General features: G+C 38.9%; 1 protein-coding gene across 1 annotated transcript; it reads left to right on the top strand.

The window, feature by feature from the left end:
* The first annotated feature begins 3,799 nt into the window (after window positions 1–3,799).
* Window positions 3,800–12,206, top strand: LOC128398849 (vomeronasal type-2 receptor 26-like). The gene is made up of 6 exons (XM_053360108.1): window positions 3,800–4,011; window positions 5,586–5,763; window positions 7,968–8,189; window positions 8,528–8,654; window positions 10,275–10,695; window positions 11,714–12,206. Exons 1-6 carry the CDS (start codon window positions 3,800–3,802, stop codon window positions 12,204–12,206), a joined length of 1,653 nt encoding a protein of 550 aa, XP_053216083.1.
* Window positions 12,207–12,513: the final 307 nt, after the last annotated feature.

The raw sequence follows: 12,513 nt of genomic DNA, 5'->3' as shown, positions 1-12,513 counted from the left end.
ACCAATTCAACAAGGAGCATTCCATGTGGAATTACTGAGGACATGTTTTTCATGTCTGAAATTAACTTTTTACTTTTTACTTTTTCCAATCCATTAAGGATCTCAAGGGACAACTGAATTGGCTGTGAGAAACAAGAAATTTGTTCAGAGCCAGGGAAAAAGGGGGTGTTTGAGCATGAGATTGTCTTGCTGCAGAACAGGGGTACCCAAAGTGAATCCTCCAAAAGTTGTTAGACCCCCCCAACCTCATCGTAACTGACGACAGACCAGGCAGATGGGATTTTGAGTCCAAAAACCTACTGAGCACAAGACTTTGTCTATGCCTGTTTTAGGACACAATCAGTGGTTTGAAGTGGTTCATGCTGCCGAACCCCCCGCCCCCAAATTTGGTGTTGCTCCATTGGCCTTGCTTTGGATTGGGTTGCCTGCTTTGGAGCAGGGGCTGGGTAGGAATTTTTCCATTTGGCAGCTTAGCTTTGGCCACTTTGTTTTCGCCTACCCCCTTAGCAATCATCACAACTTTGTAAAGTTTGGTGGTTAGGCATTGGTTTATAGAAATGTGTGGGAGGGGAGGTGTGGCCATTACCTGCCCCTCCAGAATTAGGGTATTCCATTAAAGTAATTTGTTGGTCCTGGATCTCGTCTGAAGTCTGCTTGAGGGGCTAGGGCCATTCCAAGACCACAGGAACACCGGGGTGAGCTTCAATCAATCTTCACTGATGTTGTTACCCTGGTTTGGTGCTTACCCTTTCAGACTGCCAGCCAGAGAGGCAGGAGGCATTTATAGTCCCTGGCCAATGCCTAGGCCAATAGCGCTCAATTTGTTTTGTAATCAATAAAGTGGTGGCCTAAATTTTGCCCAAAAACTTAAACTAAAATTATGTGTCTGTTTGAATTTATTTACTGGGAAAGGGCTTGGGGGCCTCGGGGCACAAATCACAATTACATCAGACAGGAGAGGAAGTGAGAACACAAACAGAAAGAAATACCAATACATTTTTATTTTTATTATTTTCATGGTGGATGAAGTTACAGTCGTACCTTGGTTTTCGAACAGCTTTATTCTTGAATGTTTTGGCACCTGAACGCCACAAACCCGGAAGTGTGTGTTCTGGTTTGCAAACTATTTTTGGAAGCCAAACATCCAATGGGGCTTCCGTGGCTTTCAATTGGTTGCAGGAGCTTCCTGCATCCAATCAGAAGCCACGGTTTGGTTTCTAAATGTTTTGGAAGTCAAACAGAATTCTGGAACGGATTCCATTTGACTTCCAAGGTACGTCTTTATATGATATGCAATGAAGTTGTACTCACAGGAGGCATATTGAAATTAATTATCTTGGTGATGTCAGGTCCATTAATTCCAATAGATCTACTTTGAATAAAACTTCATTGAAAGCCACTCATTATTTTTAGGATTTAAGCTGATATCCCTCTAAATATCAGTGGCTGGGAAACATGAGCAGGAAACAGTTATTGTGTTCAAATCCTGTTTGTGAGCTTCATATAGGTATCTGATTGGACATCCAAAGAGAATACGGACCTAAATGTATCTTTGTCTGCTCTGTTTGTGTTCTCTTTTCTTTGCTATTTTAAAAATTTTTTTGTTAAGTGATTGTTACTATTTATTTACTGTTACTATTTTTTTTGTTGTTGTTAAAAGAAATGTATTTTTCTCATATATAATAAACTTCAGAGGCATTACCATTCTGCATTTCCTGCTCATAAGTATATCATTTTTCATTACATATTTTACAGGATCAGCAAATAGGGCAATGAAGAAATACATACATTAAACTCTGATAAAAGCAACTACTTTATGTTTTGAGAGATTTGTGGCATACTTTTGGGTCTGATTACATCTATTCTTCTTTCAGACATGAATGACTATTATAAATGCACCAGTAAAGATTATCCAAACTGGAAATAGAATGTGTGTATTCCCAAAGATTTGACATTCTTATTTTATGAACAACCTTTGGGAATCTGCTTAAGCTTCTCTACTCAATCCACCCTCCCCTGCAATTCCAGATGCTGATAGTAAGTCAGTTGTTGAAGAAATTATATTACAATGTAATGAGGGGTGTGTTTTATGGTGTCTTGTGCTACATGGGCTTCTTGGCCATTGCCTGTTTTTCTGTGACTTTCCTTGCCAGGAAATTACCAGTCAGTAAGTTCAAGATAAGTTGATCACTTTCAGCATGTTGGTCTTCTGCAGTGTGTGGTTCGCCTTTGTTCCAACCTATCTGAGCTCCAGGTGAAGATTGATGGTTGCTGTGGATATTTTTTTTATCTTACCTACCAGGGCTGGCTTGCTGTGTTGCATCTTTTCTCCAAAATGTTACCTTTACCTACATTATTGTCTTGCGGCCAGAACTAAGCAATATGGGACAGTTCATAAGAAGAATGAACTGAAAAAATGAGTCTCTGTCCCTTCAGTGGATCTTTTTGAGACACATTAATTGTTTTTAAGTTCTAAAGATCTGATGGTAGTTATCTTAGAAGGAAACTCTCAGAGGCATTCTCATATACGATAGAATTCACTTTTTGAATCAAAGCAGTAATAAGTATTACAGCAATGGGTCCAATGAATCCTATGAATGAACCTCAGTGATAGAAATGGATACATTAAATATTTAGTAGAGGTATTTTCCTAGGATTGCCATATAGCTTGAATACAGCATTTGTCAGCAGTGTCCTGGTGGAAACTGCTCCAATCCCCCCAAAAAAGTTCAGGAAAATTCAGCCAGCCCTTACTAAATTTTCAATTTCAACATTCTCTACATAAAGTATTTTCTGTATGTTTGATTCTTCCGTTCTGTGTATTTATTTGGAATAAGCAATGACAATGCTCATGGGCCCTTTTCATTTACCCTAGTTTATTTATTAATTTATGCATGAACTCTTAAAAGCTATTAAATTGGTGGATTGTTTTCAAAAACTGCTTTCATTATTGTGAACAGCATCAGTTGCAATGGTGCTAAGAAACATAGCTGCACCAACCACACTCTAACAGTGAGTGGAGGACTGACAACCCTCTGGAACAGAGGCTTAGACATTTTCTCTGCTCATTTTCCATGTCTCCCACTCTAAAGAAGATACTTGTAGAACATCTTCTAAGCCCTCTAGTTTAGTGCTGCTGCTACAGAATGCCCATAAATCACAATTGTGAGCAATATGTTTGCATTTGTGAATGAGAGTTTGCCATGACTCCTCTCATTCAAGGAACTGAAACACTCTTATTTTCAATCTTTCCATTTATAAAATCAATCAAAACCTAGTTTTAAAAACATGAATCTTCTATCTAGTCCCACACCTAAGACTCATTCTTTCCTTGCCATAGGCCACTCCAAGCCCGCCACGATTATTTCTGTTCAAATAAGTTCAAAGCTTCTGCTAACACAGAAGAATTATTTTCTTCTTCAAATCCACAATTCCCTGACTTTGGCTTGGCAATTACTTCACCCATTAATTATCATAAAGAGTGTAATCAATTCTGCTGCTTGTAAAAAAAAAAAAAGCTCTAAGGAAAGTTAAAATTAAAATCAAGAAATCATATTGTATGTGAAGGATGTCATAAATATACCTTCTTGCATTCAGAGAAAGGTTTAGGCACTAGAAACAGGAACATTAGTATGATTACTGATATTTGTGTTCAGGGATCTTGATTTCAGGTTTCTTAGAAAACTGTCTGAACATTCTGGTCAGGCCATTAAAATCATATTCCTTATGCATAGCGTCATAGATAAAAAGAAAAGAACTTACAAATATAGTAGAATAACGAGCATTTCTGCTTAGCATAATGGCAGTGGTTTTGCTGCTGGTACTGCTTCCCCATATAACATCTGAAACTCACATTCATATGTGCAGGGTCCAGCACCCACCTCAGCCTGTTCACAGATACTATCAGAATGGAGACCTCATCATTGGTGTCATTGCTTCTCAGAGCTTCATTGTCTCTAGCTCAATAGACTTCACTGAACAGCCACCTCCAACACTGAATGAAGACTTAATGTGAGGAAGTGCTGCCTTTTTTTATTAAAAAAAAATCTACTTCCTACCTTTTCTTTCCCCCCTTTCTTTTCTGCTCGGAGGTGAGGTATTGCAGTAAGATCAGTTTTTGGAGCATCAGGCTCCCAGTAGTGAATTATGGTGTTAGATTGTAAAAATGCTAATACAATTAAATCAATGAGAAAAAAAAGAGGGGGAGGAGATGCTGATTTCATTTTATATGGCCACAGAAGAAGTGACCTTATGGCTCATAATGATTGGGTCCATGGCACTGACTTTGGCCTTACATTAATGCTCAGTGGGGAGGATCCCATTAATCATTGGAATGGAGTAACTATCCTAGAACTGTTTTAAGCACTATCTTATCCTACTTTATCAATTCCTGCATGTCACCAAGTTCCTCCAATTCACTTACACATCATCCCATCTTACATCTTCCTCTCTCAATTTATGCATTCATCCTCTGTGAAAATTCCTTTCTATACTGTAGAAGATAAAAGAGATTGCTTCAAAATTTGTTTCTTTAGTTTGATCGAAATAATAGGAATCTATCAGCCAATGAAAGTGTAATATTCTTTAATTGAATTATATTAGTTCCTCCATCCTCTGTTTTATTTCATCTTCTTGTACAATTCTGTTTCATTAAACTTTTCATTTTGTTATAAATATGTATAAATACCTATCTATGAAAGGTTAAATAAAAAGGGCAAAAATAAGACATTGGGTGATGAATGCTGATAGTGCAGAAAAAGGATGTTATCAGTAGAAAGCGTATTGTATTAGAACACAATTGCAAAGAGTGGATAGGTTTGAGACTGCCTTAAATCACATTTTCAAATTAATTTAAATCACATGGATCATTTTAGTGCATTCTACTGTAAATAGTACTTTACCAGAGATGTATCAGTGTTGCATTTTTAATGATAAACAGTGATATTGGCAGCTGTTTAATATTTTTGTAATTTGTATTTGAATAAGCCTCTATACTGAAACAATCCTGATGATGAATAGGCAGATCAGAGTGGCATGTTCTTGTTCTTGTTATATCCTTCTGATACACAATGGAACTATCATTCTAGTATAGTAAAGTAAAGTAAAGATACCCCTGCCCGTACGGGCCAGTCGTGTCCGACTCTAGGGTTGTGCGCCCATCTCACTTAAGAGGCCGGGGGCCAGCGCTGTCCGCAGACACTTCCGGGTCACGTGGCCAGCATGACGAAGCTGCTCTGGCGAGCCAGCACCAGCGCAGCACACGGAAACACCGTTTACCTTCCCGCTATAAAGCAGTACCTATTTATCTACTTGCACTTAGGGGTGCTTTCGAACTGCTAGGTGGGCAGGAGCAGGGACTGAACGACGGGAGCTCACCCCGCCGCGGGGATTCGAACCGCCGACCATACGATCGGCAAGTCCTAAGCACTGAGGTTTTACCCACAGCGCCACCAGCGGCCCTATCATTCTAGTATAGTACCTAATAATTACCAACACATCCTGGCCTTGGCCTTCTCAGTAAAGGAGATCAATGAAAACCCTCAGCTCTTACCCAATATCACCCTGGGCTTCCACATTTATGACAGCTATTTCAACGCCAAGGCGACCTATCATGCCACTATACTACTTACTTCAACTCTGGAGAGATTTGTCCCCAATTACATATGCAATATCCAGAATAATCTAATAGCAGTCATTGGGGGACTGGACTCCGAAATCTCCCTTCATGTGGCAAATGCCTTGGATATTTACAAGATTCCACAGGTAGGATGTACACGTGTGTTGATATTATTGCCAGTGCTTTTTTTCTGGGGGGATGCAGGGGGACGCATACCCCTAAACATTTTTTGAATCCAAGTTTGGCCTCATTGAAGGGCAGTTTTTCAATATGAATAGGAAAATGAAAGTACCCCTAAACTTTTTTTTTTAAAAAGCACTGATTATTGTTATTTTTATTAAGCTCCATTCATGTGCATGACACCTTAGTAAGAACAGATATGGAAGGTTCCCATCCCAAGGCACTTAACATATAACAAAATAGAGCAGGGAAGCAACAGAGCAAGTAGTGAAATGGTAGCATAGATAATAGGTAGAGGATTATTATGTCAGTATTAGAGTACCACATACTTTGGTTTAGTTGCAGTAAGTAAATGGATTGGGGCAGTGGTTCCAAGTCACTGACAATTGCTATGGATCTTGGGAAACCACTTAATAGTTTGTCTTGTGCCAATTGTAATACGCTGTGTTGTATTATATTTAATTGTATTTTACAGACACACCACCAACCCCCTGAATGCAGCTTATGGCCATTTGGACTAAGGGATAGGTAGTTGAAAGGTTTATAACCAGACATGTCCAAATCAAGAGATTCAGGTTCAGGCAAAACATCTGAGAACGTCTTGTTGGGTAGCTACCCAACCCCTTAAAAAATGTACACCTAACTTACAGTTATGTTACTGCAGAAATATAAGCATCTTATTTTCCATTTCCACTTTCCATTTATCTTTAGCTAACATACAGCCCTGCTCCAGTGATGAATGATAAAACTCCAGGTCTTCCCTTCTACCAGATGGTCCCTAATGAAGCCATTCAGTATACAGGAATTCTTTCTTTACTTCTGCATTTTGGGTGGACATGGATTGGGCTTGTTGTTATGGATACCTCAGATGGAGAAAGATTTGTGCAAACTGTAGTTCCACTGTTTTCCCAGAATGGGGTCTGTTTTGCTTTCATAAAAAGAATTCCAATATTGACTTTTATTGCTGACGTTAAGAATGTGATAGAAGAGGGTGCAAAAATACATGATGAAGTAATGGGCAGCAAAGCCAATGTATTGGTTGCCTATGGAGAATCGTATTCCTTGGCATTTTTTAGATTTCTTCCATATATATCACAACAAGAACACAAGTCAGGTGAATCAAAAGGTAAAGTCTGGATAGGAACAGCACAGGTGGAACATACTTCATTTGTTTTTCAAAAGTCATGGGATGATGAACTATTCTACGGTGCTCTCGCCTTCAGAATTCACTCCAATGATGTCCCACGGTTTCATGAGTTTGTTGAGAGCATAAATCCATTCAACAGGACAGGAGATGGTTTTATCAGGGACTTCTGGCAAAATGCCTTTGGCTGTGGATTTCCAATTCATGCTCTGGATGAGGAGAAGGGGGACTTTTGCACTGGGAATGAGAAACTGGAAAGCCTCCCTCATTCTTTTTTTGAAATGAGCATGACTGGCCATAGCTACAGCATCTACAATGCTGTCTATGTTGTTGCCAATGCTTTCCATAAAATGTCCTTCACTAGACTCAAAAGAAGTGCAGTGGTGGAGGCAGAAGGACTGAAACATCAAAAACAACTTTCATCGCAGGTAAGGAAGTTAAAGTTGTCTTGTAGATGAGCAGAATATTTTGAGTGAAATAATAGGTCATAATGTGGAAAAAAAATGTTTCCTAAATTCTTTATGATCTCACATTTTCATCTTAATTCTAGTTACCACAATCCTGAATGAAAGAAAAAAAGTTCAACTTTCATACAGCAATCTTGTTTCTTCTTCTTGGGGCCCAGGAGGTTAACATTAGCCCAGATCATACTGCTGCACTTTTGGCTCAAATTGAATCACCTCCTGTGTTGTTTAGTATAGTGATGGATAGGCTCCATCTTCCCACATCTTCACAAAAATGAACTAGTGTTATCTCAATAGCTTAAATTGGTGAATGGGCTGGTGAAATATTTTCATGTGCACAGCTACTCAAACCAGCTGAAACAGTGCTTGTCTTCTGTTCATTCTGCACACACCATTACTATTTTATCTGAAAGATTCCACTCTATCACTTTTGATCAGGAAAAAATGTTCAAGCATTAATGGGTTTAAACAACAACAAAGACTTTTGATTGTGACCTGCATTGTGAGGTTGCTTTATTTTGACAACTGCCACAAATTTTATTTGGTATCCCTTTCAATGTAGCTCCATCATTCCCTGAGAAGTATCTCATTTAACAACAGTGTGGGGGAAATGGTTTCCTTTGATAATAACAGACAGTTTGTAGCTGGATTTGATGTTACCAACTGGGTTAATTCTGGAGAAGAACCTGTAGTGAAAGTTGGGAAGATGGATCCCAAGGCTCACCCAGGCCAAGCATTCACCATCAATGAAGATGCCATAACATGGCACATTTGGTTTAACCAGGTAAGATTCACCAGCCAGCAATCTGGTAGCTATTCTTTAATACTTGTATGAGAAGAAAGTCACTGTCTTTGTGTGTGTGCGTGTGTCTCTGTGTACTTTTAAAAATTTGCTAAATAAGGGCAAACTCCAAAAAAGGTAATTAATGTGAATAGAAACACAATAAATGTATGGAAACATATATCAACTGACCATTTGAAAACTATTATTAGTTTTGAATATATGGTGGGCCTCAGCTGTTTTATCACACGAGTAGCACAGTATTATAGGATGAAACCATGGAATAGTGAATCCCATGGATGTCTGCACCCCCAGTAAAAGTCTTTCTTTTTCATGACTAGACACAACCTCTTTCTGTGTGTACAGAGAGTTGCCATCCTGGTTCCAGCAAGAAAGTGAAGGAGGGGGAGCCATTCTGCTGCTATGATTGCATCCCATGTCCAGAAGGGAAGATTTCAGACCAGGAAGGTAAATAATAGACTGTACAAAGATTAGGTCCAACCCGACATAGCATACAAAATTGTTTTTGTTTTCTTCTACTGCCACTGGATGTGAACCTGAAGAAGCATAAAAAAATAATTTGTACTGTTTCTCTCTGGAGAATCATGTGCCCCTCCTTATACTACTCATATTCAAATAGTCATCATTCAGTGTTCAGCTGGGATACATGAATGCAAACATGTATATGGAGATAGGCATGTGCAATATCCCCGCCCCCAAATATCACTAGCCACACCTCCTCCACTTCTGCCTTCTGTGTGATCAAAAGAAAAGTCTGAAGGAGCCTTGTCAGTGCATCTGCCTGAACATGTTTATAAGTCGCCTTGTGAAGATAAGGCCACATTCCTGATCAGGCCACATTCCTGATCATGAGGATACTTGTAAGCATACCAGCAAATGCATGTGCACATCACTAGAAAGGGATGAATTGAGTTCTCCCCATCTCATGTTGCTTTCTCAGATATGCAGTAATAGGTCTGTTACTACAACTGTGCAAGTGATTCAGCTGAATCAAAGTTTTTATCCACATTTGGCAGATTTGGGCTGTTCGAGGTGACACTCAACTTGGCTTGAGACAGCTTTGGATTGTTGAAGGTTGGTGACCCAGAATAATCTAGGGCTGCCCGAAGGAAAGGCATAAGGCAGAAAGGAAAGGCAGGAGTTAGGTGGGAAGAAGGAGATCCTGCATAAATAAAGTAGGCCGAAGCTACTTGGCCATTCATGTATTTCCCAGTGAAGGTAGGGATGGGGTGGGGTGGGGAAGCTGTTGGAATTTGGGATGCAGGCTTTCTCATTTAGCTTCTCTTTCCTGGCTATTATCTCCCTCTTCATGGTCACCGCACCACCCCTTAATGCAATACCATGCAGGATGAAATCCTTCACTTAGCAGCTGGTAAGCAAGTGATTCCACCCTACAGGATTCAGGTTGCTCCTCCTTCCTACGAGTCATCCCTTCTGGGGAGGTACTTGTGCAAGAGGAGTAATATGCTCCATGCAAATCAGATCCTTTACTAAGTATAAGATTCAATCCTACCTGCTGCTCCTTCACTAGGGGCTTCTCTGTTGGGAGCACCCTTGTTAAGAAGCTGAACACCACAGGATTGAACCTTCCTGCTCTCAGTGCGATGATGTCTACTCCCTATATCTCTTTTACAAACACAAACAATTTATTCTTTTGGCTGTAAGCTACCCCAATTCTTTTAAATATAAGTGTTAGGTATAAATAATAAACTCATTATGAACTTGTATCTTGAAAAAGCTACACTTAGAAAACTGGGCCTCTATCATCTATCTTGTATCTACCGATCTATCTATCGATGATCTATCGATCTATCTATCATCTATCTATCTATATCTATATCTATATCTATCTATCTATCTATCTATCTATCTATCATCTATCATCTATCTATCATCTATCTATCTATATCAATCATCTCCTCTATCTATCATCTATCATCATCTATCATCTATCAATCTATCATCTATCTATCATTTATCTATCATCTATCTATCAATCTTTGATGAGATGTGTACCACTTATCACTAAAGTAGTGATAGATAAATCACTATTTTATTCTTTTCCAGATTTGAGTGATTGTTATGAATGCACAGATGAAAATTATCCAAACAAAAACAGAGATTTGTGTATTCCCAAGAATATAAGCTACCTGACATTTGAAGAGCCTTTGGGGCTCACTTTAGCCTATTTGTCTCTTTCATTTTGTTTGATCACAGCTCTTGTCCTAGTGACCTTTATGAAGCACCATGACACCCCTATTGTCAAAGCGAACAACCGGGACCTCACCTACATTCTCCTCATCGCCCTCCTATTCTGCTTCATTTGTGCATTGCTATTCATTGGCAAACCTTGGAAGGTGACATGTCTCCTCCGGCAAACTGCTTTTGGCATCATCTTCTCTGTGGCTGTTTCTTGTGTGCTGGCAAAAACCATCACAGTTGTCCTGGCTTTCATGGCCACTAAGCCAGGATCTAGGGTGAAGAGACAGTAAAATAGGCTTCCAGGTGGAAAAATCAAAATTAGAGACTGAACTGTTAGAATCCAGTACTAAGAATTTATCAAAAATGTATGATCTGCTGCTGAAATGGAATACACAAGATGAAATGGTAAAATCAAGTATGATTAAATGGGCTCAGGACATTGGTCATAACATTATGTTTGCTGATTGGGAAAAGTTGTGGACCACCGGGTTGAAGTTTACGGCGTGTAACGCCTTAAGAGAAAATATAATGAAAATGATTTATAGGTGGTACATAACCCCAGTCAAGCTTGCAAAGATCTACCACTTGCCTGATAATAAATGTTGGAAATGTAAAGAAAAGGAAGGTACATTCTTTCACCTCTGGTGGACGTGCCCGAAGATTAAGGCATTCTGGGAAATGATTTACAATGAACTGAAAAAGGTATTTAAATATACTTTCACCAAGAAACCAGAGGCCTTTCTCTTGGGTATTGTCGGCCAGGGGGTGTTAAAGACAGATACAATTTTTTTTATGTATGCTACAACAGCAGCTAGAATACTTATTGCAAAGTACTGGAAGACACAGGATTTACCCACACTGGAAGAATGGCAGATGAAGGTGATGGACTACATGGGTTTGGCAGAAATGACGAGCAGAATCCGAAACCAGGGAAGAGAAGCGGCGGAAGAAGAATGGAAGAAGTTTAAGGACTACTTAAAGAAATACTATAAAATTAATGACAGCTAGAATGATGTTGGGTTTAAAATAAATGGTTACTATTAGTAATGGTTAAGACAAAGAGAATAAGGATGATTAACATAAATTTATAGTAAAATAAGGGAAGATTCGCTGAATAATTGTAAGAACTTGGAATACAGAAACGGGAAGCAAGAGGAAGTCGAGGAAGTAAGGTTTAAGAAATTAGGACATGAAATGGTACTTGTTTTTTGTTCTGTTATGTTTGTGGCTTGTTTATGTATGTTTTGTTTGTGTTAATATAAAAATTGTTTAATAAAAAATATTATAAAAAAAAAAGGATCTAGGGTGAAGAAATGGATTGGGAGAAGCCTTGCCTACTCCGTTGTCATCTCCTGTTCTGGCATTCAAGCAGGCACCTGCCTTGTGTGGCTGGCAACTAATCCTCCATTCCCAGATGTTGACACACACTCTGTGTCTGATGAAATTATACTAGAATGTAATGAGAGCTCTGTAACTATGTTTTACTGTGTTCTTGGCTACATGGGCTTCCTGGCTATTGTTAGTTTTACTGTAGCTTTCTTTGCCAGGAAGTTACCTGACAGTTTCAATGAAGCCAAGTTTATCACTTTCAGTATGCTGGTCTTCTGCAGTGTTTGGTTATCTTTTGTTCCAACTTACTTGAGCACTAAAGGGAAATACATGGTAGCAGTGGAGATCTTTTCTATCTTAACCTCTAGTGCTGGGCTGCTGGGCTGTATTTTTTCTCCAAAATGTTACATTATTTTGTTGAGGCCTGAGCTGAATGACAGGGGCCTGCTCATAAGAAGAAAGTCTTAAAGAAAGTCCTTGTCTGTGTCTTGGTTGTTGCCTATGATACAGTGGTGTTTGTTGCATTTATGTAATATATTTTCATGTGTCGCTGTAAGAAACAGCATTATGAATATATACCAACTCACTTTCCTCAAGACTCTTTTTCAAATTCTTCATGCATTCCATAAATTCCATAGATTTCAGACATGTTTAGAAGTTTGGATTCATAGAAGTTTGGATTCAATGGAATGTCATAAAAGTCAGACATATGATAGCATAATGCCCTAATCTAATATATGCATTTATTTATTTCTATACTGTTTGGTCATAAAAA

Source organism: Podarcis raffonei, chromosome 13 (genome assembly GCF_027172205.1).
Source record: "Podarcis raffonei isolate rPodRaf1 chromosome 13, rPodRaf1.pri, whole genome shotgun sequence".
NCBI lineage: Eukaryota > Metazoa > Chordata > Lepidosauria > Squamata > Lacertidae > Podarcis > Podarcis raffonei.
The sequence above is the reverse complement of the archived record's forward strand: the minus strand, read 5'-3'. Positions and strand labels throughout refer to the sequence as shown.

Coding starts and splice junctions, on each gene's coding strand:
- LOC128398849 (XM_053360108.1), top strand. CDS start 3,800: ATGGCAGTGGTTTTGCTGCTGGTACTGCTTCCCCATATAACATCTGAA. Junction 5,764..7,967: donor ATATTTACAAGATTCCACAG/GTAGGATGTACA, acceptor CTTTCAATGTAG/CTCCATCATTCCCTGAGAAG. Junction 10,696..11,713: donor GGATCTAGGGTGAAGAGACA/GTAAAATAGGCT, acceptor AAAAGGATCTAG/GGTGAAGAAATGGATTGGGA.